Source organism: Pan troglodytes, chromosome 19, assembly GCF_028858775.2.
Source record: "Pan troglodytes isolate AG18354 chromosome 19, NHGRI_mPanTro3-v2.0_pri, whole genome shotgun sequence".
NCBI classification, from domain to species: domain Eukaryota; kingdom Metazoa; phylum Chordata; class Mammalia; order Primates; family Hominidae; genus Pan; species Pan troglodytes.
In genome coordinates this window covers 29,651,642-29,678,829 of record NC_072417.2, presented here as the reverse complement: position 1 = coordinate 29,678,829, position 27,188 = coordinate 29,651,642, and the positions used below count along the sequence as shown (strand labels likewise).

The 27,188-nt window shown below is 55.3% G+C and overlaps 1 protein-coding gene across 6 annotated transcripts in view; it reads left to right on the top strand.

Annotated features, from left to right (window-relative positions):
• The first annotated feature begins 4,241 nt into the window (after positions 1–4,241).
• The window catches only part of ARHGAP23 (Rho GTPase activating protein 23), a 94,261-nt gene continuing 71,314 nt past the window's right edge, over positions 4,242–27,188 (top strand). For 5 of the 6 annotated variants that reach the window (XM_054671616.1, XM_054671614.1, XM_054671612.1 and 2 more), the window contains exon 1: positions 13,390–13,495. In XM_054671616.1, coding sequence (XP_054527591.1) covers positions 13,433–13,495 — 63 coding nt within the window. In that variant the 5' untranslated portion in view covers positions 13,390–13,432. Of the gene's footprint in view, positions 4,365–13,389; positions 13,496–27,188 lie in introns of those variants that run through there. The other variant, XM_054671613.2, reaches the window with a different exon arrangement.

Below are 27,188 nucleotides of genomic sequence, written 5' to 3'. Positions count from 1 at the left end.
CCTTTCAGGGACCCTGGCCCATGAGGCATCCCTCACCTGGCCCTGGTGTGTGGGACACGACCCCCTCCTCCAGGTGGAGGGAGAGCGAGAAGCCTTTGTTCTCCTGGTTCCGGGGCAGAGTTGGGGGGCCGAGGCGGACACCTGGGGACGGTGGATGCCACGTTCATGCACCCCGCCCCCGCTTGCTTGATGGCTGCTCATGAGAGAGACTGGGGCCCGGGACCATGTCCGTGTCTGCTGCGGGTTCTAGTTAATTCTATAAATAGGCACTATTTTGTGCAGGCTCCGGGTTAGGGCTCTCCTGAACCTTCCCATCTCACCTTCTCGGAGGACTTTGCCTTTTTGTCTCCAGTATGGAGAAGATGCGGACAGAGACCGGCCGCCCGAGGCCTGAGAGCCGGATAGGGCCTCTCCTCATGCCCCTCCCTCTGAGGAGGCTGCCTGGAGTGATGGCCTGGTTGCATCATGCCCTACTCCTGCCTATTAGGTGGCTGTGACTACTGGGGAGGGGTCTGGACCTGGGTGAGGGGCTTCAGGAGGCGGCTGAGGGGCCTCATGAAGGGGCCACACGTTGGCTGTGAATCAAGGTCAGGCGTCCTGCCCTGCTGCCCACTGCCCTCCCCGTCCCTGACACCCACTTCTCTCTCGGGGCCCTGCAGCCTCAGCTGCACCAGGCCAGGATTGCATCATTCTTGGCTTTGTTCTCAGAGCAGCAGGTGCAGGAGTGGGGCCTGCCACCCGCCGCCCCCCTCCTTCCCTCTCATCTCCTTCCACTCCCTCCTGGGTAATCCCCCTCCTTCCTCCCTTCCTAGGCCCATGGCACCCCGGGAGTTGTCTGCCTTACCCGTGGCTCTTAGCTCCCTTTCTACCTTCTCCGTGTTCCCCAGGGAGCCCTGGAGGCTACCGAGGTGGAAGGAAGTAGACTGGGGGGCAGGGATGAGCACCAGGCTGGAAACCGCCATTCTTCATCTCTAGCCCCCAACTGGCTGAAAGCAGGTGCCACCCGCAAAGGGAACACCTGGTTGTAGCCAGGGTATAGCCTCCTAGAATTTGGGGACAAGGTCAGAAATCGTCACCTGCTGAACTAAAACTAATAATAATCAACATAAAATGAATTAATTCAGCCCTTTGTAGAAGGCACTTAACTTTTTGTGTGTGTGTGTGAGATGGAGTCTCGCTCTGTCACCCAGGCTGGACTGCAGTGGCACAATCTCGGCTCACTGCAACCTCCGCCTCCCAGGTTCAAGAATTTCTCCTGCCTCAGCCTCCCTAGTAGCTGGGATTATAGGCATGTGCCATCACGCCCAGCTAATTTTTTGTAATTTTGGTGGAGACGGGGTTTCACCTTGTTGGCCAGGCTAGTCTCGAACTCCTGGCCTCAGGTGATCCGCTAGCCTCGGCCTCCCAAAGTGCTGGGATTACAGGTGTGAGCCACCACACCCTGCCGGTGCTTAACTTTTATTGATCACTTCTGTGCCCACCAGTAGACCAAGCATTTTAGACTCACATTCTCATGTCATCTTTCAACAGCTCTGTGAGGTGGTGCAGTTAGCATGTCTGGTTTACAGATAAGGGAGCTGCAGGGCAGAGAGGTCAGAACACTTGCCCAAGACTGTGCGAATATTAAATGGCAGGTCTGGGAGGTGAGTCCTGGTCTGCCTCCCTCTTGAAGCCTCTGGAAGAGATGGTTGGAAAATTCGATGCTGACCCACCCGGAACATTTTTTTTAAACCCCTAAAAGATTGTTTTTGGCCAAGACACTCATCAAGAGATAAGTATCTTATTTTAACTTTATCAAAGAGATAGAATAAATAATAAATATCCATGGAAGCCTGGGCTACATACTGACACCCCGTCTCTAAAAAAATAAAAAATTAGCCAGGCATGGTGGCATGCACTTGTAGTCCCTGCTGCTCAGGCTGAGGTGGGAGGATCATTTCAGCCTGGGAGGTCGAGGCAGCAGTAAGTGGTGATTGCACCACTGCACTCCAGCCTGGGCTCATATCAAATGAGCCCTGCCCCTCTCCACACTGCTGTACCTCTGAGGCAACATTGTTGCTGAAGGTTCTGGTCCCTGTGGGATGTAGAAGAAGAGAAGCACTGGGGGATCCAGCCTGCCAGGGAGGAGGGAGGACTGGGGGACTGCACTTGTGGACCCTGCAGGCTGGCACAGAGACTGTGGGTGGTACTATCCCTTCCTTATTCAGGAACTCTGCTTGTGAATCTTCCTGCAGTGTTCAGGGTGTGTTGATAAGATAGCACTGGGTTTAGCAATCTAGCCACCATGACTTTGGCTAGTAGGAGTTTACTCCTGAGAGCCAGATTAGCATCTCTGAGGACAGACAGTCCCTGATCTTGCAAAGCCCAACACCAGACCCTAGGCCTGGCCAAGCAACAGCAGTTTCAGAAGCCCAGCATGGGTGGCTACCGCCGCCACCACCTTCTTGTTCTCACTTCCTCAGCACTGAAAGAGAACCTGAGGGAAACCAACTGGAGAGAATGGAGCCTGGCTTCCACAGCCAGGGCCCCGCTACACCACAGCCCGGGAGAGTGCGGCTCAGGGCGAGGGGCAGGCTTGCTGGCTGACACTCTTCTCTGTCTCCAGTCTCTTTAGCTCAAGACAGACTCCGTCTGAAGGGACAAAGGGCCCCATTGACCTCATAGCCTTGTGACCCCACCCAAGTCTGTCCCTCCCTCCCCAGGCAGCCAGCAGGGTCCTTGAGTAGCAGACAGGAGCCACAAGGCCGCTGGGAGGGCACGGGCGGGGAAGCCAAGAGAGGCGGCAGCCAGCTGGTCAGGGAAAACTGGGAGTGCGTGGGCAGTGCCCACCAGATTGCCACCAGGGGAGGCCAAGGATGAGGGCTCCGGGTACTCCTGGCTGTAGTCCCAGGAGCAAAGCAGCAAATACCCTGCAGGGCCACAGCATGGGAGGCTGGGGGAGTCCAACTTCAGCCCCAAAATGGGCTGCCCGGAGCTCAGGGCCTCCCTGGCCCACATTCCTGTCTCCCTGCCCCCAACATGCCCCCCACACCCAGCCTATAAAGCCCCCTTTGTCTGAGCCACTGAGGATCTTAACTCTCCCCATCTCAGCTTCCCACCCCCTCTCCCTCATCCTCTGGTGCCTAACAAAGAGGCCAGGGCTCAGTGAGAAGTGGTGAAGCCACCTTCATGCCAGCCTGGGCATTGGCCCAGGGGGTGTGGGCAGCCAGTGCCTGTAAACCAATGCCTCCACCCCACCGCCCACCTCGGGGCAGGTTAATTTCCACCCTTGTCCACTGGGGACTGCGTACCCCTGCCCAGGGCAGCGTGCCCACCTCTCACATGACCATTTATGTGATGCCCCTCTCAGTTTGTCCTGCCCTGTCAGAGGCAGAACAGAGGGCAGTGGGTGGTCAGAAGCCACCCCTGATGGAGGGTGTCAGAGAGCGAAGGTGTCTTTTTGCCATCTCCTTGGTCTTCACCAGAGTGGGCGGCCCCGCTGCCCACACATTAGTTTCTCCAGTAGTATCTGGGGGTTCAGATCCCCCTTCTCTGGGAGTGGATAAACAGATCAGCCCCCTCCTCCTGCTTGGCAAGTGCCAGGAACATGGCTCACTGGGTGGGCAACAGGAATCCCCATCTCTTTTTCCCACACCCAGCCAAGGGCCTCAGAACACCTTCAACTGTAGGCTGGACGTTGGCAACAGCTCCCTGTTCCCACAGCGATCTCGAGGTGGGGGTGGCACAGTGTCTCCCTGAGTCCCAGTGCTCTGGGTGTCTCTGGCCTGCTGTCAGTCACCCCCTGCAGCGGGTCGTCAGCTTGGGAGGCAGTTGGTCTGGGATCAACTGGGATCAGCTCTGTTGCCAAGGTGCGGTGAGACCGCTGGCAAGCCACTCTCTGGCCCCTGTAGCATGAGAGTAGGGTCCTTCCGACTCCGATGAGCCTCAGGAATGAGGAAAGCGGCTTCGCTTGCAGGGGTCTCCTCTCCCCTAGCAGCGCCCCCAGGACGGGCAGAACAGGGGTGCCGGAGCGGGCTAGCCAGGGATGTGCGAGGGTCGGGTGCGCGTTGTGTGTGTGTTCGAGTGTGTGTGCCCCCACGTGCGTGCGTGCGATTGTGCGGTTGCGTGTGAGCGCGTGTGCTCGCCGGTGCGCGGTGCTGCCACGGGCCGGGCGGGGTGAGGAGGGGAGGGGGCGGGCGGAGGGGCGGGGCCGGCGGGGCGGGGCGGGGCGGGGAGGGGGCTCGAGCGCTGACACCAGCCGCTACTTGCGCTTGGCGGTCGCCGGGTGCAGCTGCCCGGACAGGGCGCATGGAGGGGCCGCCTCCCCCTGCGCCCCCCGGGGCCGGCGCGGCGAGGACGGCATAGCAGGGCCCAGCATGGAGCAGGTGAGCGGGCGCCGGGCGTGGGTGCGCGGCCGAGAGGGGAGAGAGAGCTGCGGGCGTTGTGACCCGGCGAGGTGGGCGCGCCGAGCGCCGAGGGCCGCCACCGAGGGAGGGGTTGGGGCATTGGAGCTCCCGGCGGAGCGGGGGCTCTGGGGGAGGGATGGGACTGATGTGACACAGAGCTCACACACACACACACACACACACGAGTACTCGCCTATCACTGACACCCAGGGAGGCGTGTGCAGAGGGCACCTCTCTCCCCACCCCCTTTCCAGAAAGAGATCACCCACACGGAGAAACCCCCATCCCCACTTGGTAAGGGTACAGCCCCTGCTCCCTGAACCCAGGTCCAAGGAGGCTACAGACTCTGCAGAATGAAGGAGTGGGTGGGCTCTGTGCCATATGACTACTGGTTCGTTGACCCCCAGTCCCTCCTGGTGGGACCTCAAGATACGCCGGTCCCCTCCCCCTACACATCAAGGGGTTTCTTCCAGCCCGGCTCCCCTCCTTTCCCAGTCACAGCAGCTGCAGCAGCTGCTGCCACCATTTCATGTCAGTGAAAAGATGGGGTGGGCTAAGAGGCTTTCTCCAAATGCACCCCAAAGGCAGAGCTGCAGCCCCAGCCAGGTTTTGGGAGGGGGGTGCTGCCTTCCTTTCACACAGGCTCCATCAGAATACACTGAGTGTGGGCTGGGCTCAGTGGGCGGGGATGAAGACCCCCTCTGGTCAGAATTCTCATTCCCTGCACGGAGCTCAGCAAATCCCAGACAGGCTGGACCAGTCCCCTTCAGTGAGCAAGGGGCTGTATCCTGACTTGCAGCCCCCTGATCTAAGAGAAGCCAGCAGCCTGATGGGGGGCAGAGCGAGGGGGCTGCTCCAGGGGTTGCCTTACTCCCTTCCCAACCCCCACTTGGGGTGAGGTCTCAGGTGGGGTCTGGAGAGGCGGGATAGGTTTTCTATTTGGGACACACCTTTCAGTGCTCAGCCGTCCTAACTCCCTTCTTTTCCTGGCCCAAGCTCTTTGGGGCTGTTCTGCCTAAAGCAGTGGCTGGGGGCCCTGGCTCTGAGACCCTCCCCTCCAGGCTGAGCACAGGCCCCCTATCACTCTGGCAGAGGGCTTGTGGGTGGCCTGTGATGGTGGTGAGGAGAGGGGTGAGGAGGAGTGGAGGGTGAGGAGTTGGGGGAGGTGGAGTCTGTGGAAGGGGTGACCCTAAGTTCTGGGGGGTTGGAGAGGGGCACTGGGAGGCATAAAGTGCTCTGGGCATCCTCCCTGGGCTGGGTGTGAGTCTGGGGCGGGGCTGTGGCTGGTCCAGTTTCCAGGCCTGTTTGGCATCTTGGGCATTAATTTAAATGGCCAATGGCAGCTCCCCAGAGCACCAGGCCTGGCTGCTATTGTCATTACTGACTGAACACAAAAATAGTGGTAGGGCGGGGAGGGAGGGAAGAGTAGTAAATGCCACTGAATTGCTCACTGTAAAATGGCTAATTTTACGTTACGTGAATTTCACCTGGATTTTTTTTAAAAAGAGGGGCAGGGCTAGGGGCCACTACTACTTCGTGTCTAGAGAATCCTAAATGCATCTCACTGGGCCTGCAGCTCAGCCTGAGTTGTTCCTCCAAGTAGCCCATCTGCCCATCATTGGCCTTCATCAGCCCTCCGTAACTGTTCTAGGGATCAGCCGCTTCCCCTTTCCCAGAGGACAGACCACAGCCTGCTCCCCTGTACCCTCCCCTGGGAGGAGAAACATCAAGGGGAGTCAGGACATTGGGCTTCTGCCCTTGGCTCCATTACAGAATCATTGGGAAGCCTTGGACATTCATCCTGTCTGGGCTGCTGTGAAATCTCTGCCAGCTATGCCAAGTGGTGGCTTCTTGGTCCTTTCTGGATGTCCTAGGACACCTCTGCCAAGCACAGCAGCTCAGCCTGTCCCCTGGACTGTGAGGTCCCTCCCCACAGACATGGACTCTGATGATCGGCACACTCTCCGAGGTGCTTAGGCTGATGTGGTTAACGCCCGGCTTTCTGGATGCACCGGAAGCGTGGTGTGTATGGAGTGCGTCTGAAATCAGAGCTTCTTTCATTGCACCAGGGGAAGCTCCTATTTTAAGTTTCCCATGTGCTGAGCCCTCTTGTAAAGCAAAGAATCCTTTTATAGTGCGTGAGCCGCCGATGTGTCTGTTTGGTATGTGTGGATTTTGGCATGGAGGGCTTCCTTAAAGGGGAGCATGCCTGGAATCTCTCACGGGGGCTGGAACTGCTGGGTGGGGTGAATGCCAGGACTGAGGGGCTTGCCCCACTGTGGTCAGTCCCGCCCCTCTTTCCTCCTCATCTGACTCCCAACACTCCCACCCAGGGCTGGCTCAGGGCCAGACAGAGGAGAGGGGAGCAGCTGCAGGGGGATTTCCAGAGCTTCGATGGGGAGGTGGGAGCCTCCTCTCTAATCCCTTCCCCTTCGCTTCCTCTCTCTTCCCTTCCTCTATGTTCCCCTTCTTTCCTCTTTGCTCCTCTCCTTCTTCCCTTCCAGAAGGGCAAAATGGAGACAGGGAGGAGGATGGGTCCCATGTGCAGTGATGTGTGGGGACCAGGTGGGGCTGGGCAGGGGCTGGGAGCCTGGAACAGAAGCAGGAAGAATTGAAAAGCCCTATGTAGAACTGTAGAATTTAGCATCCTGAGCTGGAATGAACTCCCTGGCCTGACCCCTCCCAGAGGGATCATTCGATAGAAAGAGCAACATCAGACTTCGGCTAGAATCCTGAATCCTAGCTGGGAGATCTTGGACAAGCTACTTAGCCTCTCTGTGTCTGTTTCCTCATTTACATAGCAGGGCTAATAATACCCACCTTACAGTGTTGTCATGGGGACTAAATGAAATAATGTTTATAAAGAGCTTGGCACATAGTGGGTGCTCAACGTATTTTAATTCCTTTCCTCTCCGTCTTGGTGTTTGCAAGCCCCTGCTGAGTGACGGCATGGTTTTTGTAAGGCATCTTTGAGCCTCGCGCACACTCACTCATACACACGGTCCGTGCCACCGGCCTTCCCTGACAGGGTGTCACACAGTGAAAAGCCTGCTGGGCTGGGTTTCCCAAACGTAGTTTCCCTAAAGATGGCCAGTTCGGAGTGGCAGGGGTGGATTTTCTGTCGGCCACCTCCTGACCTGACATGGGGCCTCGCTGGGTGTGGCTTGCTTACCCTGCTGCCAGCTTACCCTGCTGCCAGCTCAGACAAGATGCAGCCTCTCGCTCCCGCCGTAGCCAGCTGTCCAGAGGTTTTCTGCGTAGGCGCCAGCTGCTTGGCAGATTACCAGAGCTCTTTGGCCCCAGCCTGGCCATGGGTCTTCAGCCTCCCTCCCCAAGGGGTGTTCAGGTGGGATTCTTCTCACAGGATTCCTGGGAGACCTGACACCAGGGATGAGTGGGAACTGGCATCATCTTGAGTGGACCATTGCCCCACCCTCCATCATTAAATATGCTCAGTGAGGTTCACTCTATGGGATGTCTGGGGCTGTGGCCAGCGCCTGTGCCCCACCCTCTCCCTCCTTTCTCTGACATTTGCTAGTAGAGGGCTTTGAGGTCTGGGACAAACCCTGCCTGCCTCCCAAGACCCCTTCTTCCTCCCCTAGTCACTGGAGGCTCCTTCTTGTTTTGCTCAACATTGTGCTTGCACCACGATCTCAGCACCATCCCAGGCACCCTTTGCTGTGTTTGTTGCCCTCCGTGGAATATGGGGACGGTTTCCTCCCTACCACCCAACACAGCAGTTTGCATGTACTAGGTGCTCAATAATTTTTTTTTTTTTTTGAGACGATGTTCTGCTCTGTCACCCAGGCTAGAGTGCCGCGGCATGATCTCGGCTCACTGCAGCCTCTGACTCCTGGGTTCAAGCGATTCTCCTGCTTCAGCCTCCCAAGTAGCTGAGACTACAGGCACGTGCCACCATGCCTGGCTAATTTTTTGTTTTGCTTTTTGTTTTTTTTTTGAAACAGAGTCTCATTCTATCGCCCAGGCAAGAGTGCAGTGGCATGATCGCAGCTCACTGTAACCTCCATCTCCCCAGTTCAAGCGATTCTCCTGCCTCAGCCTCCTGAGTAGCTGGGATTACAGGCGCACACCACCACGCCCGGCTAAGTTTTTGTATTTTTAGTAGAGATGGGATTTCACCATGTTGGCCAGGCTGGTCTCGAACTCCTGACCTCAAGTGATCTGCCCTCCTCAGCCTCCCAGAGTGCTGGGATTACAGATGTGAGCCACCGCGCCTGGCCAATAAATGTCTTTTGACTTGATTAATCTCTCGCTTTGGAGATACAAACTGTGGTGGGGGTGTTGCCTGTGGGGGACAAGTAGAGGAACTGGGGGCTGAAGCCATAAAAGTGCAAGAACCGCTGTCCCCTTTAGTCCTGCCCTGCCATCCTTCTCCACCAGGGGATGCTCTTTCTCCTTTGGTGGAAGGGCCTGAGCTGGGGCCAGGTGTAGGTGCCCGTGCCCCATAACCCACCTTTCATACATTATGGTTTTTCCTTTTCAGCTCACAGTTTTTCAGATTCTTTGTCAAATGTGAGCCTCAAGTCAGAGGCAGGCCGAGAAGGCCTTATCGTTTTCATCTTACAGAGGGTGAAACTGAGGTTCTGAGAATGTACTTGTTCTCAAAAGTCATACAGCTACTGGGGGCTGGGGGGCAGGGAGGGTGCAGCACGAATTTGAACCCAGGTCTTCAGATTCTTGATTCAGTGCTCCTTTGAGGACATCATAAACCTGGGTTCCTCCTCTGGAGCCCCACTCTCCAGATACTTTTTCCTCCAGTCCGCTCATCACGCCCTCCTTGCGTCCCCTCCGGCTGTCTCTCCTTGGCACCTGCTCCTCAACCCAACAGCCTGCTGAAGTCTTCCCCACCCAAACAGACACCTGCCTTGTCCACACCCACCTGTGCTGCCCGCCTGTCGCCTGTCCCTTCCTGTTAATGCTCAGTGGGCAGATTCGACTACCTCCTCCCTGGGGCCCCTCCTCCCTGCACAGTCTGACCCCCACACCCACTGGCCCCCGAGGCTGTTATCTCTGCCCCACACAGTGCCACCTTCTCTGGCTGCCTGCTTCCTCCCAGTCCTTGTTGCCTCCTTCTCTGCCTACCCCCAAGCCAGGGTTCCTCTCACTCTTCACTCTCCCTGGAGAATCTGAACCACACCCCTGGTCTCAGGGACTACCAGAGTCTCTAGCTCAAGCCTCTCTTTCAGAAGATGGACCCACGGTTTAAGCAGCCTGTCACCATTCCACCAGCCTCACAGCCTGCGGGTTAAGTGTATAGACCCTGGAGCCCAAATGCCTGGGTTCAAATCCTGTGTGGCCTTGGGTAAGATACTTGAGTTCTCTGGGCCTCATTTTCCTTATCCATAGAATGAGGATTGAGATCTATTTCACAGGCCTTTGTGAGGCTTAACTGGGATCTCACATACAAAGGACTTCGTGCCTGGCTTGTCCCCTCTCTCTGTGAACACCCTAGACAACCTGATATTCCAGGCCTTGGCCTTGCCCTGCACTCTTCCATTTCCTTCCTCCTGCTCACCAAATCCTAGAGCCTCTGTTGTTTGTTGCCCCTGCCCCTTGCTTTGGTACCTTTCTCCCAGAATCACTTTGCTTGCCGCCCTCCATTCCTGTTCCCGTTATGTGCCACGGTGGCCATGGCACATCGCTGCTTCAGCTCCCTGCCCCAAACCAGGCTAGCACGGAAGCGCCTCTGGGCAGCCCCTCCAGCATCACACCCCCGCCTGTGTTTCCTTCCTCATCCCTCCATGCTTCCTGCCCATAGGCACCCTCCACTTGGCTCCAGCCACGATGCCGATGCCGGAGCCTGCTCTCTCTCCTGCCTCCCTGGTTCGCCCTGAGCATCACTCTCCCTGGAGTGCCTTTTTCCCTATTCCCACTCTCCCCTGCCCCATCCAGGAAGCCCAAGAAGCTCAAGGCACCTCCTGGGGAAGCCTCCTCTGCTTCTCCAGCTGAATGTGCTCCTGTGCCGGGAGTTCTTTATAGAGTCACAATTGGAGGAGACCCAAGCCCCTCAAGGGAAGGATCTAGGCCTCACCTCTGTATTCCCAGGGCCAACCTACCCCACCCCCTCCTCTCCTCTACCCCCTCACATAGTAGACCTTGTGAATGAAGGATGGTGATTGGGCTGGGGAAGGAGTTTGGAAAGAGGGGGAGTATGAGGAGGGTCCTCAACCAGGGAGACTCTCCCCATGTTGGGCTCTATGGCTCCAAACCCCAAAAAAATAGGGTACAGGAATACAGTGGGTGCTGGGGCGGATGGCAGGATCCATGGAGTGAGACCCAGAGTGTCGAGAGAGGAAGGGGAGCCCGGATGGAGAGGAAGGTGAGGAGGAAGAGCAGCTAGAGAAGATAGATGAGGTGGGCTGGGACAGGGTGGGGGTGCAGGTCAAGGTGCAGGAAGAGGTGGGAAGGGCGGCAGGGTGGGGAGAGAGCCACACTTTCTGGGAAGTGGGAGCGGGTGGGGGAGGCTGTGCAGTGCATTGTGGAGGGAGGAATTCGCCTGCCGGTCAGTGTGAGCTCATTTCCTCTCACCCCCTCCTGTGGGGTCTGAGGGCATCAGGCTCTGGAAAAAGTGAGCCAGGGGCACCCCACGGCCACCACCCTCCCTCCTCCCCCATGGCCTCAGTTCAGTCTGATTTCAGATGCCAACCTTTCTCCCTCACAGAGACAACCCTTTATCCTGGGAGGAAAGGACCTCTGAGCCAAGGTGGCAACAAGCATTGGACCATTGGAGCTACAGGGCAGAAAGAGGCAGGAACAGGGACCTGGTGGAAAGTTAAGCAAGAAAATCCAAGCAGTAGGCCAGGCACGGTGGCTCATGCCTGTAATCCCAGCACTTTAGGAGGCCGAGGAGGGTGGATTACGAGGTCAAGAGATCGAGACCGTCCTGGCCAACATGGTGAAACCCTGTCTCTACTAAAAATACAAAAAATTAAAAAATTAGCCAGGTGTGGTGGTAGGCGCCTGTAATCCCAGCTACTTGGGAGGCTGAGGCAGAAGAATAGCTTGAATCTGGGAAGCAGAGGTTGCAGTGAGCCAAGATGGCACCATTGCACTCCAGCCTGGGCAAAAAGAGTGAAACTCCGTCTCAAAAAAAAAAAAAAAAAAAAAATCCAGGCAGTATGACAGATTACAGTTAGACAGCAGGAAGGACTTTCCAGAAGTGGAGGAGGCTAATTCTGGCTGCACATGACCTTGATAAAAAGGGATGAGGAAGGGAGAGGAGTCATTTAACTGCCCCTCCATTATTATGAAACAGAATCCCTTTCTCTTGACTGCCAGGGGATTTAAAATACATTAAATGAAGCATATGAGCTAAACCCCAGTCAGTATCTCATTCCTCAGGTTCACAGGAGTAGGGATGGCCTAATTGTTGTCTGGGGCACCCCAACCCCTCTAAGACCTGAGTTCCCAACCCTGATCAAGGTTAAAGGGGTGGAGGTCTTGGGGCTGCTCGGCTCTCAGGGGTCTCCTTGCCCAAGGAAGGTGGTGACTCCAGCAGGCAGAGCTGGCCTTCCCGCTTTCACTGCCTCCTCTCTCCAAGTCCTATTTTATCCTCCGCCTTCTTTTCTACATAATCTGGGAAAAGGAATATGGAAGCCCCTTAAACTGAAAAAGTCATGGGAAAGAGGTAAGCATAAGCTGGAGGAAGTAAGAAGCAGGAAGAATGGGAGTTAGATAGTAGAAGGAATTTTCTAGCTATTTTCTAATAATGAAGGACAAGGCCAGGCATGGTGGCTCACGCCTATAATCCCAGCACTTTGGGAGGCTGAGGCAGGCGAATATCACTTGAGGTCAGGAGTTTGAGACCAGCCTGGCCATCCTGGTGAAACCTCATCTCTACCAAAATACAAAAGTTAGGTGGGCGGTGTGGCATGGGCCTGTAGTCCCAGCTACTCAAGGAGGCTGAGGTGGGAGGATCACTTGAACCTGGGGGCAGAGGTTTCAGTGAGCCTAGATTGTGCCACTGTACTCCAGCATGGGTGACAGAGTGAGACCCTGCCAAAAAAAAAAAAAAAAAAAAAGGAAAAGAAAGACAGAAGGACTGTCCCTCCCTGGACTGTCAGGGGATGGGCTGGAGGGGGTCCTTCTGGGGGACAAGGAAAGAAGCTGGCTCAGGACCAGGGCATCTCTTTAGGCCCAGCTCAGAGTGAAGCCAGGAAGGGTGGCTGTGGGGTGCTGGTGACTGGGAGCCTCTGCTGTCACTGCTGTTCACTGCAGAGCAGGACTGTGGGCTGCCCCATGGCCTGAGCCCCAGGACTGGCTGGGTGGGGGTCCGAAGGGCTGGGGCACCTGCCAGCCTCTCTTCTATGCTCGACTCCCCCTCCTCTCTGGGATCCTGGGCTGAGACTCTGGCTGGGAGGGGCTTACCCTACACTGAGGGGCACCCCGTCTCCCCACCCCCTGCACTAAATCTTCCCTTGTGTCTCAATGTCTAGGGGTCTCTAAAGGGAAGGAGGCCTCTAAGCCTTTTTCTGTCTTCCCCCCTTTCTGATCCTGGGTCTCCTCATCTTTGTTTCTGACTTTCTCTGCCTCTCTCTGCGCTGTCTCTATCTTGTCTCTGCCTTTCTCATGCTTTCTGGGTCTCTGGATCTCTGTTTCTGACCATCTTTGGCTGACTGTTTCTCTTTGCTTCCCTCTCCCTCCCTCCCTGTCCCCGTGCTAGTTCTGGGTTCGGTGCCCTTGTCCTCTTTCCTGGGCCTGGACGGCCCTCTATCTGGGCCGGTCCCTTAGAGGCCGGGCAAGCGTCTCCTGGAGACCGCCTCTCTTCCCCAGGCTGGGCTCTGGCGTCCAGCTCTCAGGCAGCGCTCGCCTCTGCCTCAGCCCGGTTGCAGGTCTGTGGCCCTTGAGCGAGGCCGCCGGGGCACCCCGAAGGGAGCGCGGGGTGGGTGGTGGGAAGGGGGAGGGGCGAGGGGGCGGACCCCGGGGGGGCCCACACCGCGCTCGGCCCCGCCCCCGGCCCCGCCCCTCCCGGGTCCCTGCCGGCGCCCCCAGCCGTGCCCCGGCCGCAGAGCCGCCGCTGCCACCCGATGAATGGAGTCGCCTTCTGCCTGGTCGGGATCCCGCCCCGCCCGGAGCCCCGGCCCCCCCAGGTGAGGGTGCTGGGCCAGGGAAGTGGGCGGGGCCGGTAGCTGCTGGGGAGCGGGCTGCCAGGCCAGGGTCGCTGCGACCCCGCTGGCCCTGCACAGCCTGGGGCGCACGGTGGGCGCGGGCACCGCGGGCACCGCTGCGGGGAGCTTCAGCTGGTGGCAGGCCCGGGAGGGGGCCCGAGCAAGAGCTGTCCGGGGTAGAGGGGTGGGAAGGACGGAAGCAGGCAAGGGGTCGGGACGGGCACGGGGCTGTCAGGACAGGGGGCACAGACCCAGGTGGCGGTGCCAGGCCCCCAGCGGCTGGGCAGCGGGGGCGGGAGGCCCGCGGCTTTTGTTCGGGTTTTTCAGGCGGGGCGCCTGCCGCCGTTTCCTCTGCCCGAGTTTTCGTTTTCCGTTGGCGAGGCCCCGGCACAGCTGGAGGGAGAGGGGTGGGGGAGGGGGTTCCCGGAGCGGGACGTCCTCCACTAAGGCGTCCGGACACCCCCTCCCCGCGCCACACTCGCCCCCTGCCGGGTCGGACTGCGGGACGGGTTGCCAGGCGCGGTTCCGCCGCCCTCCTGGATCCTGGGGAAGTTCTAGACACAGGCCCAGGACCCCGGGCTCTGCCGGCGAGGCTGCCCTCCCCTCTGCCCTCTCCGACCGGCTGTGGGTGGGTCAGAGCGCAGGGTGCCAGGGGCATTACTCAGCGCTGGGCTGCTCTGCCTGGGTTCTTTCATCTGCCAGCTGCTGAGGCTGGGGAGGGGCCAGCAGGGGCCTCCCGGCCCCATCCCCCCATCAGGGCCATTCCCTTACCTCTGAGCCTGGCTGCCCGCCCTGCAGGAGCACCCCAGCAGGCCTCCCTGCTCCTAAGTTGAAGGGTTGAACACTGTCAGGCCAACAGTTTCCCTGAGCTCGGAAAAGAAATTCCCCGGGGTCCAGGTTGAGGTCAAGGCCTGGGCTGAGGCCTGTTCCTCTTTAGACAGGGCTGAAAGACTTGGGGACCCTCCTCCCAGCTTTCCCGGCAGTGTTGAAGGTGGGATCTGGTGCTTGCAACTCTTTCGGAGACTGGTGTGTTCCTTGGTTGCTGGATGGGTGTTCAGTTCTCCCTCAATCTGCATCTCTCCCCGACTCCCTTCAGCCAAAGTATGTTTCCTAATTATGAACTTGAAATTCAGGATGGACGGGGGGTGGGGGTGGAGGTCATTAAGCATGAGTCCCTTGGATTCAATCCCCCACCAGCAACACATACTTCATCTCTATCCCCTGCACCCCTCTCTGTCTCCACCCCAACCCTGCGGCCTAGCTGGGGGTGAGTGGCTTTTGATCCCATGTGGTTCTCCCCTCTGCCAGGGCAACAGAACCCATTCCCCAAAGTGACGGCTCTCACTGCCATGTGCTCATTGGCATGCGATTTGAATCTCGATTATATAACCAGTCATTTCGCCTCCAAAGGCAGCCCAAAGGCCCCCGGCCCCAGCGGCTTCTTCCACTTGCCCACAGTGTGGTTGGGTCCACCCCAAGGTGGCTGGGAATTCCAAGATCCTGCATCTGAGGACCTGACCTCTTCTTGGGAACCATGGGAGCAGTAAATCCTCTACATTCAGTACTGGATTCAAAGGACTCAATAATAATAAACAGGAAGAATGGGAGTGGGCAGGGTAGGTGTTGGTGTCCCATTTCACAGAGAGGGTCTGAGCCTATGTAGTGACAGTGCCCAGGCAAGAACCCAGGACACTTGAGGGTAGTCAGGGCACAAGATGAAGCTTGGGGAGGAAAGCTGTTAGGAAGGTGTCTGACTACGGGAATAGGTCAGGCTTGTGTGGATCCCAGCCCAAGCAGAGAAGGACTGGGTGGGGGGAAGAGGCCCTGTGCTTGTGCCCCTCTCCTCGGGCTGACCCTGGCTCACGGGGAAGAAGTGCAGCATTCTTGGCATGGATGGGAGTGGGGGTGAGGGAGGGTGCTGGTTCTGAGGAGAGCAGTGCAGGAGTGGGTAGTGGATTGCTTCATCCTACATTGCAGGGATACTCAGAAGGACTTCTTGATGTGTAAGGTTAAAAGAGAGACTACAAAGCAGCAGCGTGGAAGAAGTTACAGTGTGAGGGACTGCAGTTAGATACTCAGGAGAACTTCTAGGGAGGGGCTTGTGACCCACAGCATCCCAGGCTAGCCACGCAGGGAAGTTTCCTCCAGTATAGTGGGTCAAGTGGATTCTTGTGAAGTTGGATTCCAGTGTAGAAAACTGGAGATGGTCATTGGAGATATCAAATATTCCAGCAAATATATTCAAATGAGCACTGGTGCCTGGAAACAAAAAATGTGTTTTTAAGGAAGGGGAGTTGCTTTCACAGTATAGCTCATAGTTAAGACACAGACAGCAAAAACTCCTGGCCAGTATTTATAAAAACTACCTCATTTGATCCTCACAATACCACTAAGAGGTAGATACCATTATTATCCCCATTTTACAGTTGAGGACACTGAGGCACAGACAGCCAATATTGCAGCCCAAATCACACCCCCAGTGCACTGTGGAGCCAGGGTAGGAATGTGGCAGTCTGGCTCTAGAGTCTGGCTCTCACCCTCACTATCTGGCTTCTCAGGACCTGCTCTGTCCCGCTGTCACTCCCACCCCAAATCCGTGTCCATTTTGTACACAGCCCAAGATCAAGGTCAGCTTCTGGCTGGATTGCAGCTTAGTTGCTTGTCTTTTGTTCTATTTCTTTACTCCTCCAATCTTTCCCACCCTGCCCCATGCTAGCCCATAGCACTTGGCCAGGGCTCAGTTCACTGGTGTTTTCCTTCCAAAGGGGCATGAAGCCCTGCTGTGTTGGCTGCAGGGGTTCAAAGGTGAGATATTGGCTTGGTCAGGGATTTGGACAAAGCCTGGTTTTAATGATCCTGCTCTCACCATCTCGGGAGAGAGACATGAATAGGGCCTGTGGGAGCTGGTGCTGCCTTTCCCCTAGCACCCTCCACCCCCTTCAAACAACCCGCCTTCAGATCCAGGCCCCCCTGTTTCTTGTGAAATTGTGCCAGTTTGTCAGCAGGGCAGTACCAATCTGTGCCAGGCGGGTGTCTCCTCCCCCACTGCCTCAGTGGGACATCAGGCTGAGATGGCCTTGGGGCTGGACTTTGGGGAGATTTTAAAGCCCTTTTGGGTTGGGGTGTATTTACCACCTGTCAGAGTGGGTGAGGACCAAAGGGGTGATCGTGTCCAACTCTCTTACGCTACAGTGGGGAAACAGACTGGGGAGTGCCCAAGGTCCCTCAGCCTCGGCAGACAAGGACCCATCTTCTGACTCCCAGCTCCCAGGCCATGCCTTTCCCTCTGTGGTTGGTTCTGTCCTTCGTGGCCCCCCTCAGTGCAGGGTTCATGGACTGGGCTCCAAGAGGGAGAGGGGAGGGCAGGGAGGAGCAGGGGTGAGTGGACAATGTATCCTGTTCATCTCTGTGTCCCCAGTGGCCAGCACAGAGCCTGGCACAGAGCAGTTCTCCATAAATGTTTGTGAAGTACAAACCAGGGAACAGCCCCGCCTGTGGCCTCCCAGGGCGCCCCATGCCCAGCTCTACCCCTGACACTGTGATGGTCCATCTCATATCCGTCTACCCTACCAGGTAGGAGTTATTTGAGGCCGAGAAAAATGATAATAGCAACTTCTTCCATAGTGCTTACCACTATGTTGGTATATTACCATCACCCCACTTGACAGATTAAGAAACTGACACAGGCCGGGTACAGTGGCTCACACCTGTAATCCCAGCACTTTGGGAGGCCGAGGCGGGCAGATCACCTGAGGTCAGGAGTTTGAGATCAGCCTGGCCAACTTGGTGAAACCCCGTCTCTACTAAAAACACAAAAAATTAGCTGGGCATGGTGATTCGTGCCTGTACTTCCAGCTACATGGGAGGCTGAGACAGGAGAATTGCCTGAACTGGGGAAGCAGAGGTTGCAGTGAGCCGAGATCATGCCATTACACTCCAGCCTGGGTGACAAGAGTGAAACCCCGTCTCAAAAAAAAAAAAAAAAAAAAAAAAAAAGAAAGAAAGAAAGAAAAGAAAAGAAAAAGAAATGGACACAAAGAGATACCATGGCTTCCTAAGGCCACACAGCAAGTAAGTAGCAGAGCTGAAGAGTTGACCATGTTCTTAACCCTGTTCCAAGGGGCCCCAGAGGTGTCATGTTTGTTTCGGTGTCCACAGGGCCTGGCACACAGCAAGTCCTCAGAGAATGTTTGTAGACCAAATGACTGAATTCACGAATGATGCTATTACCTTGGCCATAAAGTTAAAAGATTAAAAAAAAAAAAGAATTAATTCATGACTAATGGGACAGTGTGTATGCAAAAACCACAGACTCCTGTAGCCTAACCCTTTGGAAGTGGGGGTGCTGGAGCCTTGGGAAGGCGGCTTGGAGGTGTAGCAAGCCTTGTTTTCTCACAACAGTGCCTGAGCCAAACCTAGAGAGGAAGGGAAGGTCCACTCGCCCACATCGAAGCATGGCAGGGGCCACCAGGGGCTTCCCCAGTGTTCGGCTTCTCTTTGGCTCTCCCTCCATCTCTTGTTCCCTCAGAGTTCTGAGGGGTCGGTGCTAAGGAAAGAGCATGTGGGAAAAAAACTAAAGTTTGGAATCAAGAGGCCTGTTTATTTTTCATCTCTCTGGCCCTGAGATGTTCAGCTCAATGCATCACTTTGTGGTGGAAGATTCTGTCTTTTTGAAGTTAGAGGGTTAGACAGCCTGGTTTGGGGCAGGGCCTGTCCCACCTATCAGTTCTCCACCTCTCACAGAAACGGTGTTGGTGCTGGGCACAGAGGCTCACACCTGTAATCCCAGCACTTTGGGAGGCCAAGGTAGGAGGATCACTTGGACTCAGGAGTTTGAGACCAGCCTGGGTGACACAAGGAGACCCAATACCTACAGAAAAAATTTAAAAATTAGCTGGGGCCAGGAGCAGTGGCTGACACCTGTAATCCCAGCACTTTGGGAGGCCAAGGCGGGTGGATCACCTGAGGTCAGGAGTTTGAGACCAGCCTGGCCAACATGGTGAAACACTGTCTCTACTAAAATTACAAAATTAGCTGGGTGAAGTGACACACACCTGTAGTCCCAGCTACTTGGGAGCCTGAGGCAGGAGAATCGCTTGAACCTGGGAGAAGGGGATTGCAGTGAGCCAAGATCACGCCATTGCATTCTAGCCTGAGTGACAAGAGCAAAATGTAGTCTTAAAAAAAAAAAAATTAGCTGGGCATGTAGTCCCAGCTACTCGGGTGGTGGAAGTGGGAAAATCACTTGAGCTGGGGGGTTCGAGTCTGCAGTGAGCTGTGATTGCACCACTGCACTCCAGCCTGGGCAACATAATGAGACCCTGTCTCAAAAAACCAAACCAAACCAAACAAAAAAGCTCTGCCTGCCTTCAGTCTGCTGAGGTCCAAATTTTAGATGTACTCCTTGTTCACTGTGTGCCCTTGGACAAGTTACTTCATTGTTTTAGCCTCGGTTTTCTTTTATTCTTTTGAGGCAGGGTCTTGTTCTGTTGCTCAGGCTGAAGTGCAGTGGTGTGAGCTTGGTACACTGCAGCCTTGAACTCCTGGGATCAAGTGAGCCTCCCTCCTCAGCCTCCTGAGTAGTTGAGACTACAGGTGCATGCCACCATGCCCAGCTAATTTTTCCATTTTTGTATTTTTTATAGAGACAGAGTTTTGCCATGTTGCCCAGACTGGTCTCAAAATTCCTGGACTCAAGCGATCCTCCCACTTTGGCCTCCCAAAGTGCGGGGGTTACAGGTGTGAGCCACCACACCTGGCTGGTTTTCTTATCCCTGAAATAATCCCTCAAAATTACAGAGAGGGCTGAATGAGGTAGTATTGGTAAAGTGGCTGAGATTTAGTAATCTCAATTATTGGTAGCAACTATTATTAAAAAAAATCAATGGATAGAAATGAGAACAATGCACTTTTGCCTCAGTAAAAAGTACTGACCTTTATGGTCAGAGTAATCTAAAGAGAAAGTGACCTGCCTCTGGAGGTAATGAGGCCCCCATCACTGGAGGTGCAATGAGGTCTGGGCAAGCACAGGCTGGAGAATGATGTGCACTAGAGAGAATTCAGCAAAGGCTTGGCACAGGAAACTTTAAGGGCCCTGCCTTGGGATCAGCACTATATGATAGGAAATTAGAGGAGCAGGTGAATCCTACTTCCTACTGTGGGGCATTGAGGAGAGCAGGCAGAGATGTCCCCAGCCTCTGGGAACATCAGGGGTTGGCTGCTATGGTTTGGACTGTGAGGCTCCCCAGAGGATAGGTAGTCCTGAGAGGCTGCCTGGAGGAGGCCTGCAAGGGTGGGTATGGTTCTGATAGGTGGGAAAATGTGGGATTGTATTCTAGGCCCAGGAAGGGCTTGGTGGCCGAGGGACAGAGAGGAGCCTGGGCCACTGGTCCTGAGGTTGGCCCCGGGGTTGCGTCATCATCCTCGTGCCTCAGTCTCCTGGGCTGCTGGGATTACAGGTGTGCCACTACACCTGGCTAATTTGTTTTATTTTTTTAGAGACAAGGTTTCGGCATGTTGGCTGGCATGTTGGCCAGGCTGGTCTCGAACTCCTGACCTCAGGTGATCCACTTGCCTTGGCCTCCCGAAGTGCTGGGATTACAAGCGTGAGCCACCGCGCCTGGCTGGATTTTGTCATTATCCTGGGTGCCCAAGGGGTTTGGGTGTATGGTGGTGGCAGTGGGGAAACTAGTAATTCCCTGTCCCGCCAACCCCCCAGCTTCTCCTGGAGGAGGAGCCAGGGCTACTCCCAGTGGCAAGGAGCCCGGGCCCGTAAGGAGCGGAACTGGGGAAAGAAAGACTTCTTATGCCCAGTGCATTTGGGGGCGTCCGGGGGTCGGGGAACAGTGGGGCCTTTGTCCCCAACCGCTGGGAATCTGGCCGAGGAGCTGGCCCTGGGTCTGGCTAGGCCCTCGGAAGGCAGGTCCTCTTTGAAGTGACCCTTTCAAAGCTCGGCCTGAATCCCTGGGAGGAGAGACAGCATGGGGCGGGGCATGGGGATGACTGAGACCCACGGGCCGAGGCCTGAGGGATAGAAACAGACCCGGCCTTGGCCTCTTGGGGTGTGGAGGTTGGTCGGAGGTGTGTGGGCCGGAGGAATGTGGTGGGCTGGGAGACCGCGTGGGAGCCATGTGGGAGGATAACCACGCAAGGGGCCTTAGCCCCAAGTGGGGGTGCACCTAGGCAGGGGCCAAGTTCATTCTGGCCCGAGAGTGTTTCTGTCTCCTGTCTGACTTCTGTCTGGCTCTGTGCTCCTGTATCAACAGCTGTTTCTTCCTTTTTAATTTCCCCAAAAGTGTGAGAGCTTGGAAAGAATCGGGTGTGGACGCCAGACTCAGAGCTCTTGGGAGGAGGGAGAGGTGGGGACCTGGGCAATCCAGAGCTTTTCCTGCTCCTGAGAGCCCCCGAAGGCTGGAAGGAGAGGCTGGAGGGGACACCCCCACCTCCCCCACAGAGTCTCCCTTATGCTCAAGGTGGAGGAACTCTGTATTGTTCCTGAAAAGGGACGGAAGGAGGAGGAAAGCTACCCAGAGAGGGGACATCTTCCTTTGCTTCAGCTGGAGGAATATCAGAGGCCACCCTCCTTCCCTGTCTCTCCATTTGCCTCATGGGGAAACTGAGGCCTAGAGAAGGGACAGGCCGAGGGGATAGAGCAGAGAGGAAGGGACCAGCAAGAGTGGAAGGAAGCCAGCCCTGTGTGGTTGGAACTGTAGGGACTATGGTGGCTCACACCTGTAGTCTCAGCTACTCGGGAGGCTGAGACAGGAGGATTGCTTGAGAGGATGGATGCCAAGTGGGAGGAGGAAGGGGCCTCAGGTTGTTCAGTTGTCATAAGAGGGTTGTAGAGAAGTGCCCAGAGTCCCTTCAGCTCTGACCTGCGGTGATTCCATGAAAAGAGGGAGAGGAAGGAGTGGTTCCTGCTGGTGAGTTCCCAAGGTCCAAGTAGAAAGGGGCACCCCAGGCTTTTGGACTGAGCAATGCACAGGGGAGCCTTTGGCAGCCCAAGGGAGAACCTTGCCCCCGAATCTGATGCTGTTTGTACTTCTTGCCCTGGAACCCGATCTCTCCTTGGCCTCATGGCAGTCTCTGTACTGGGGAAAATTTTTTGTTGTTGTTGTTTTCGAGACAGAGTCTCGCTTTGTCACCCAGGCTGGAGTGCAATGGCGCGATCTCGGCTCACTGCAACCTCTCCCGGGTTCAAGAGATTCTCCTGCCTCTGCCTCCCGGGTAGTTGGGATTACAGGCGCCCTCTACCATGCCCGGCTAATTTTTTTGTATTTTTAGTAGAGATGGGCGTTCACCATGTTGGTCAGGCTGGTCTCAAACTCCTGACCTCAGGTGATCCGCCCGCCTCAGCCTTCCAAAGTGTTGGGATTACAGGCGTGAGCCACCGTGCCTGGCCTGGGAAGATTCTTATAAATCTCCCTTTCCTCTTCTGGAGGTGTGGCCCTGGGCTCCTCCCCAAGAGAGGTGGAGGAGGGGGCGGAGGCCCCAGGCTGCAATGGAGGCTGTCTGCGCACTGTTATTGTGCACTGGCATCGCAGAGCTGAGCTTCATTAGCTCTAATGAAGCCTTGGCGCTGTGCCCCTCCCACACAGCACCTAGACGTTTCAAGGAAGGCGAGGGGGACAGCTGAGGTTGGGTCCAGAGCCCAGGAGATGGTCGGGGGGATGTTTGCAAGAGGAGAGGGTAGGAGGCAGAAAATGGGGACCACACAACCAGGCTGGGGTTGCCAACATGAGGGAGAAACAGCCCCTCTTCCTTCCCCACTGGGAGCTTTTTCTTCTCCAGTGGCCCAGAGGCCTAGGTACCCCCAGTGCTAGGGAAAGCCTTATCTGAGAGACGGGACGTGGTCTGGGGATGCTGAGGATATTCCCCTCAGCTACCCCTACCCCCCCAAAAAAAATGCTGAGGAGAGTGCCCCTCCTGCCCTCTCCGTAATTTCAGCCGGGGGCAGGAGAAGGCCCTGATCCCAGCATGGGAGGCCCAGGGCTTGGGAAAGTCCGCCAGTGGGCCGGAGCCGAATCGAACCCACTGTCAGTGGTGATCGCTGGTTGCTCGTGCTCTGCGTTCCAGGCTCTCTCTTGGGACCTGGATGAATGAGAAACAACCCTGCTCTCAAGGGCCTCCTTGTCTGCTTTTCCTACCGCCCAAAAGCCAGACAAAAAGTCTCCACAAAGATTGTAGAACCATGAGTTCTAAGATTTGCATCCAGCCCATCGATCAGTCCAGAACACCCCTCAGGGGCCCCCTGCCAAAAATATTAATGTAAAAATGGCCCAGTCTGACTGGGGTGATGGACCTGCAGCCTACACAAGCCAATGTCTTCACCATGGTAATCGTTGGAAAGTGAGTGTGGTCACAAAGGCGATAACAGGAGTTTAAAACTGAAAGCCGGAAGCTGGGTAGAATTGCCATAGGGATTGGTTAAAAACCAGTTGGTGATATGATTAATCTCCTTTCTCTCATCTCCTGTTTCCAAATCTATCATTAACCTGAGGATTCTATAGTGAAATCCTTTTTGATCGATTTTCAAGTGCCGTCATAAAGGGGGTGTATAATTACAGATGCAACAACTGAGACCTGGAGTGGGCAAATAACTTCACTCAAGGTCACCAAGCATCAAATTTCAAGCTGGGCCAGGCATGGTGGCTCACATCTGTAATCCCAGAGACTTGGGAAGCTTCGACAGGAGGATTGCTTGACGCCAGGATTTTTTTTTTTTTTTTTTTTTTTTTGAGAGAGGGTTTTGCTCTGTCACCCAGGCTGGAGTGCAGTGGCACAATCAGGCACACACCACCATACTTGGCTAATTTTTTTGTAGCGATGGGGGTCTCCCTATATTGCCTAGGCTGGTCTTGAACTCCTGAGCTCAAGTGATCCTCCTGCCTTGGTCTCCCAAAGTATTGGGATTACAGGCATGAACCAAAGATCAATTTGAGACCAACATGGGCAACATAGCAAGACCCTGTCTCTAAAAAATTAGCCAGGTGTGGTGGTGCACACCTGTAGTCCCAGCTACTCGGGAGGCTGAGCTGGGAATATTGCTTGAACTCAGGAGTTTGAGGCTACAGTGAGCTATGATTGCACTGCTGCACTCCAGCCTGGACAACAGAGCAAGACCCTACCCACCCCTACCCCCCAAAAAAATATTAAAGCTGGGTCTTTCAGAATCCTAGGTCTGTCATTGTGGTGACTGCTGTATTCTCTGACAACAAAGAGCCTGGCAGGACACCCCTCACCCAGGGAAGGTAGACCCTCTTTTCCACAGCTGAGCCCTGAAATCCAAGCAAAGGTTGGCATAACGAAGGGGTGGGGAGGGCAGATGTAATGGGTGGTGGGTGCAGAGAGATGTAGATTAAGTTCTGCTTCTCTGTGTCTTCTGTGATTCAGTGTGGAGTCTGGATTTGCTCGTGAGTGGCGTGGGGGACCCCAGGGTTCTGTCAATAAACATGGCTGAGCCCCTGCCTCCTCCAAAGATGCTCCAGCTCTCAGGGGAAGAAGGCTTCACTGTGGGGAGATGAGGCTTGCCAAAGCTTGAAAGATGTTTGCTAGGGCCAGGCACGGTGGTTCACGCCTGTCATCCCAGCACTTTTGGGGGCCAAGGTGGGCAAATCACGAGGGCAAGAGATCGAGACCGTCCTGGCCAACATGGTGAAACCCCATCTCTACTAAAAATACAAAAATTAGCTGGGCGTGGTGGCGTGCGCCTTTAGTCCCAGCTACTTGGGGGGCTGAGGCAGGAGAATCACTTGAACCCGGGAGGTGGAAGTTGCAGTGAGCCAAGATCATGCCACTGCACACTCCAGCCTGGTGACAGAGTGAGACTCCGTCTCAAAAAAAAAAAAAAAAAAAAAAAAAGAAAGATGTTTGCTGGGGCAAGAAAGGGATGGAGGAGAAGGGAGAGAAGGGTGTGCCAGGCAGAGGGACCAAGCATTAGCACAGGCAAGGAGGCATGAACCAGCTTGGCCTCTTAAGGGATTGATGAATACAAGGCCCAGAATAGAGGGAGGAGGTCAGGTTGGCAAGGCCAATGAGACCAGATCCCGCCCCTTCCCTCCCCCATCAGGTCGTATCCCTCATGCCATACTGAGGAACTTGCTCCCATAGCTACTTTGGAGCCACACAAGGGTCTCGGGCAGTGGAGGCAGCAGACCAGGTGAAAGGAGATGGGAGCTGAAACTGGAGGTACAGTTGGAAGGGTAGGATAAGAGTGGAGTATGTTGGCTGGGCGTGGTGGCTCACACCTGTAATCCCAGCACTTTGGGAGGCTGAGGTGGGCGGATCATCTGAGGTCGGGAGTTTGAGACCAGCCTGACCAACATGGAGAAACCCCGTCTCTACTAAAAATACAAAATTAGCTGGGAGTGGTGGCACATACCTGTAATCCCAGCTACTCAGGAAGGCTGAGGCAGGAGAATCGCTTGAACCTGGGAGGCAGAGGTTGTGGTGAGCCTAGATTGCACCTTTGCACTCCAGCCTGGGCAAATAGAGCGAAACTCCATCTCAAAATAAATAAATAGATACATACATACATAAAAATACAAAAATTAGCTGGGTGTAGTGGCGGGCACCTGTAAATCCCAGCTACTTGGGAGGCTGAGGCAGGAGAATCACTTGAACCCGGGAGGCAGAGGTTGCAGTGAGCCGAGATCGCACCATAGCACTCCAGCCTGGGTGACAAGAGTGAGACTCTGTCTAAAAAAAAAAAAAAAGAGTGGGAGTATGTCACCCTCTTCCCCTTTCCAGAAACTTGCTGTACCGTCTCTTTCCCTTGTCTAGAAGGGCCTTCTCTGCCTTTTCCATTTCTCCAACTCCTATTCCTCTTTCAATGCCCAGTTCAAATATCTTCCGTAAAGCCTCCCTCCACCACTCAAATATATGGCGACTTCCTCCTCTGTGCGCTAGACCTTGTGCCCCGTGAGGGTAGGGACTTTGTCTTGTTCACTGCTCTATATCCAGCTTCTAGGCCAGGCCCTGTTGAGTGAACGCTGCTGACTGATGAATTGAGTGTTCCCATAGCACTTGACACTGTATTGCCCACCAATAATAATAACAATGGGAGTATTGGTTATAGCAAACTTGTATTGCGGGCCTCAGGGCCAGACACTGCTGTGCTGAGCACTTTACACACACCGTCTCTTTAATCTGCACAACAATCCCATGGGCGATGGATTATCTCTATTTAATAACTGTGGAAACAGAAGCTTAGGGAGGTTAGTAATTTGTCCAGTGACATACAGCTAGGAAGTGGGCCTGAGTCAGGATTCAAACCAGCTTCCTCTGAATCCTGCTTAGGAACTTTTTTTTTTTTTTGAGACCAAGTCTTGCTCTGTCACCCAGGCTGGAGTGCGGTGGCGCGATCTTGGCTCACTTCAACCTCCAACTCCCAGGTTCAAGCGATTCTCCTGCCCGGCTAATTTTTGTATTTTTAGTAGAGATGGGGTCTCATCGTGTTGACCAGGCTGGTCTAACTCCTGACCTTAGGTGATCGGCCTGCCTCGGCCTCCTAGAGTGCTGGGATTACAGGCTTGAGCTACCGAGCCCAGTCGGAACTTTTTTTTTTAGACAGTCTTGCTCTGTCACCCAGGCTGGAGTGCAATGGCGCGATCTCTGCTCACTGCAACCTCCTCCTCCTGGGTTCAAGCGATTCTCCTGCCTCAGCCTCCCGAGTAGCTGGAACTATAGGCACGCACCACTGCATCTGGCTAATTTTTGTATTTTTGGTAGAGACAAGGTTTCACCATGTTGGCCAAGCTGGTGTCTAACTCCTGGCTTCAAGTGATCCTCCGAACTCGGCCTCCCAAAGTGCTGGGATTACAGGCATGAGGCACTATGCCCAGGCTCTGCTTAGGAACTTTTAAACACTATGCCCTACAGTACCTTTATTTGTTGCATGTCTATGTCTTTGGTTTTATAAAACCAGGGACTGCTTTTGTTAGTTTTTGAAAATCCTCAGACTACGGGACTGATTTGTTGAGCAACTTCTACATGCCAGGCACTCAACGCTGAGTCCTCTCCAGGACCCAGTTTACAGCTGAGGAGACTGAGGCTTGGAGAGGGAAAGGACTTGACCAAGGTCATGCAGTTGGGACCTGAAACCTGGCCTCTGACTCGTCTTCCCTTGTGTCACTGGCCCCCCTAGCCCGGTGCCAGGCCCTTGGTGGCACCCAGTGAACAGTCCTAGAATGAAAGAAAGAGGAACCAGCTCTGAAGGTGACTGCTTTCTTTGGGGGCACACAAGTGGCCAGACAGGGGCCGTGGACTGGGCCTCCAGCCTCTAAGCCCAGTATGTGTCCCACCGGGATCACTGATGAGGAGAGGGATCTAGAGGCCGGGACTGGGGATGTCGTAATTTCCAGGTGCCCAGCTGTCTGTCAGACCTGTGAGCTCCAAGGAGAGGCTGACCTGGTGCTGGGGTGGTCAGAGATGGTGTCCAGGGCAGGCAGAGCCTTACCACGACCTTTAGAGGCCTCCAGAGGCTGCACAGCGTCAGTGGGATTTTGGCCACGGGTGACCAGAAGGAACCTCCAAGCCTGGGAAATGCAGCTGCAGGGGCCACAGCGCAGGTGGGCAGAGGCCCTGGGTTGTGCTGCAGATTGGGCACTGCCTTTTGCTGAGTGACCATTCGGCCTATGCTCCCAGCCCCACAGGGATCCACCAATCAGACCTGCCT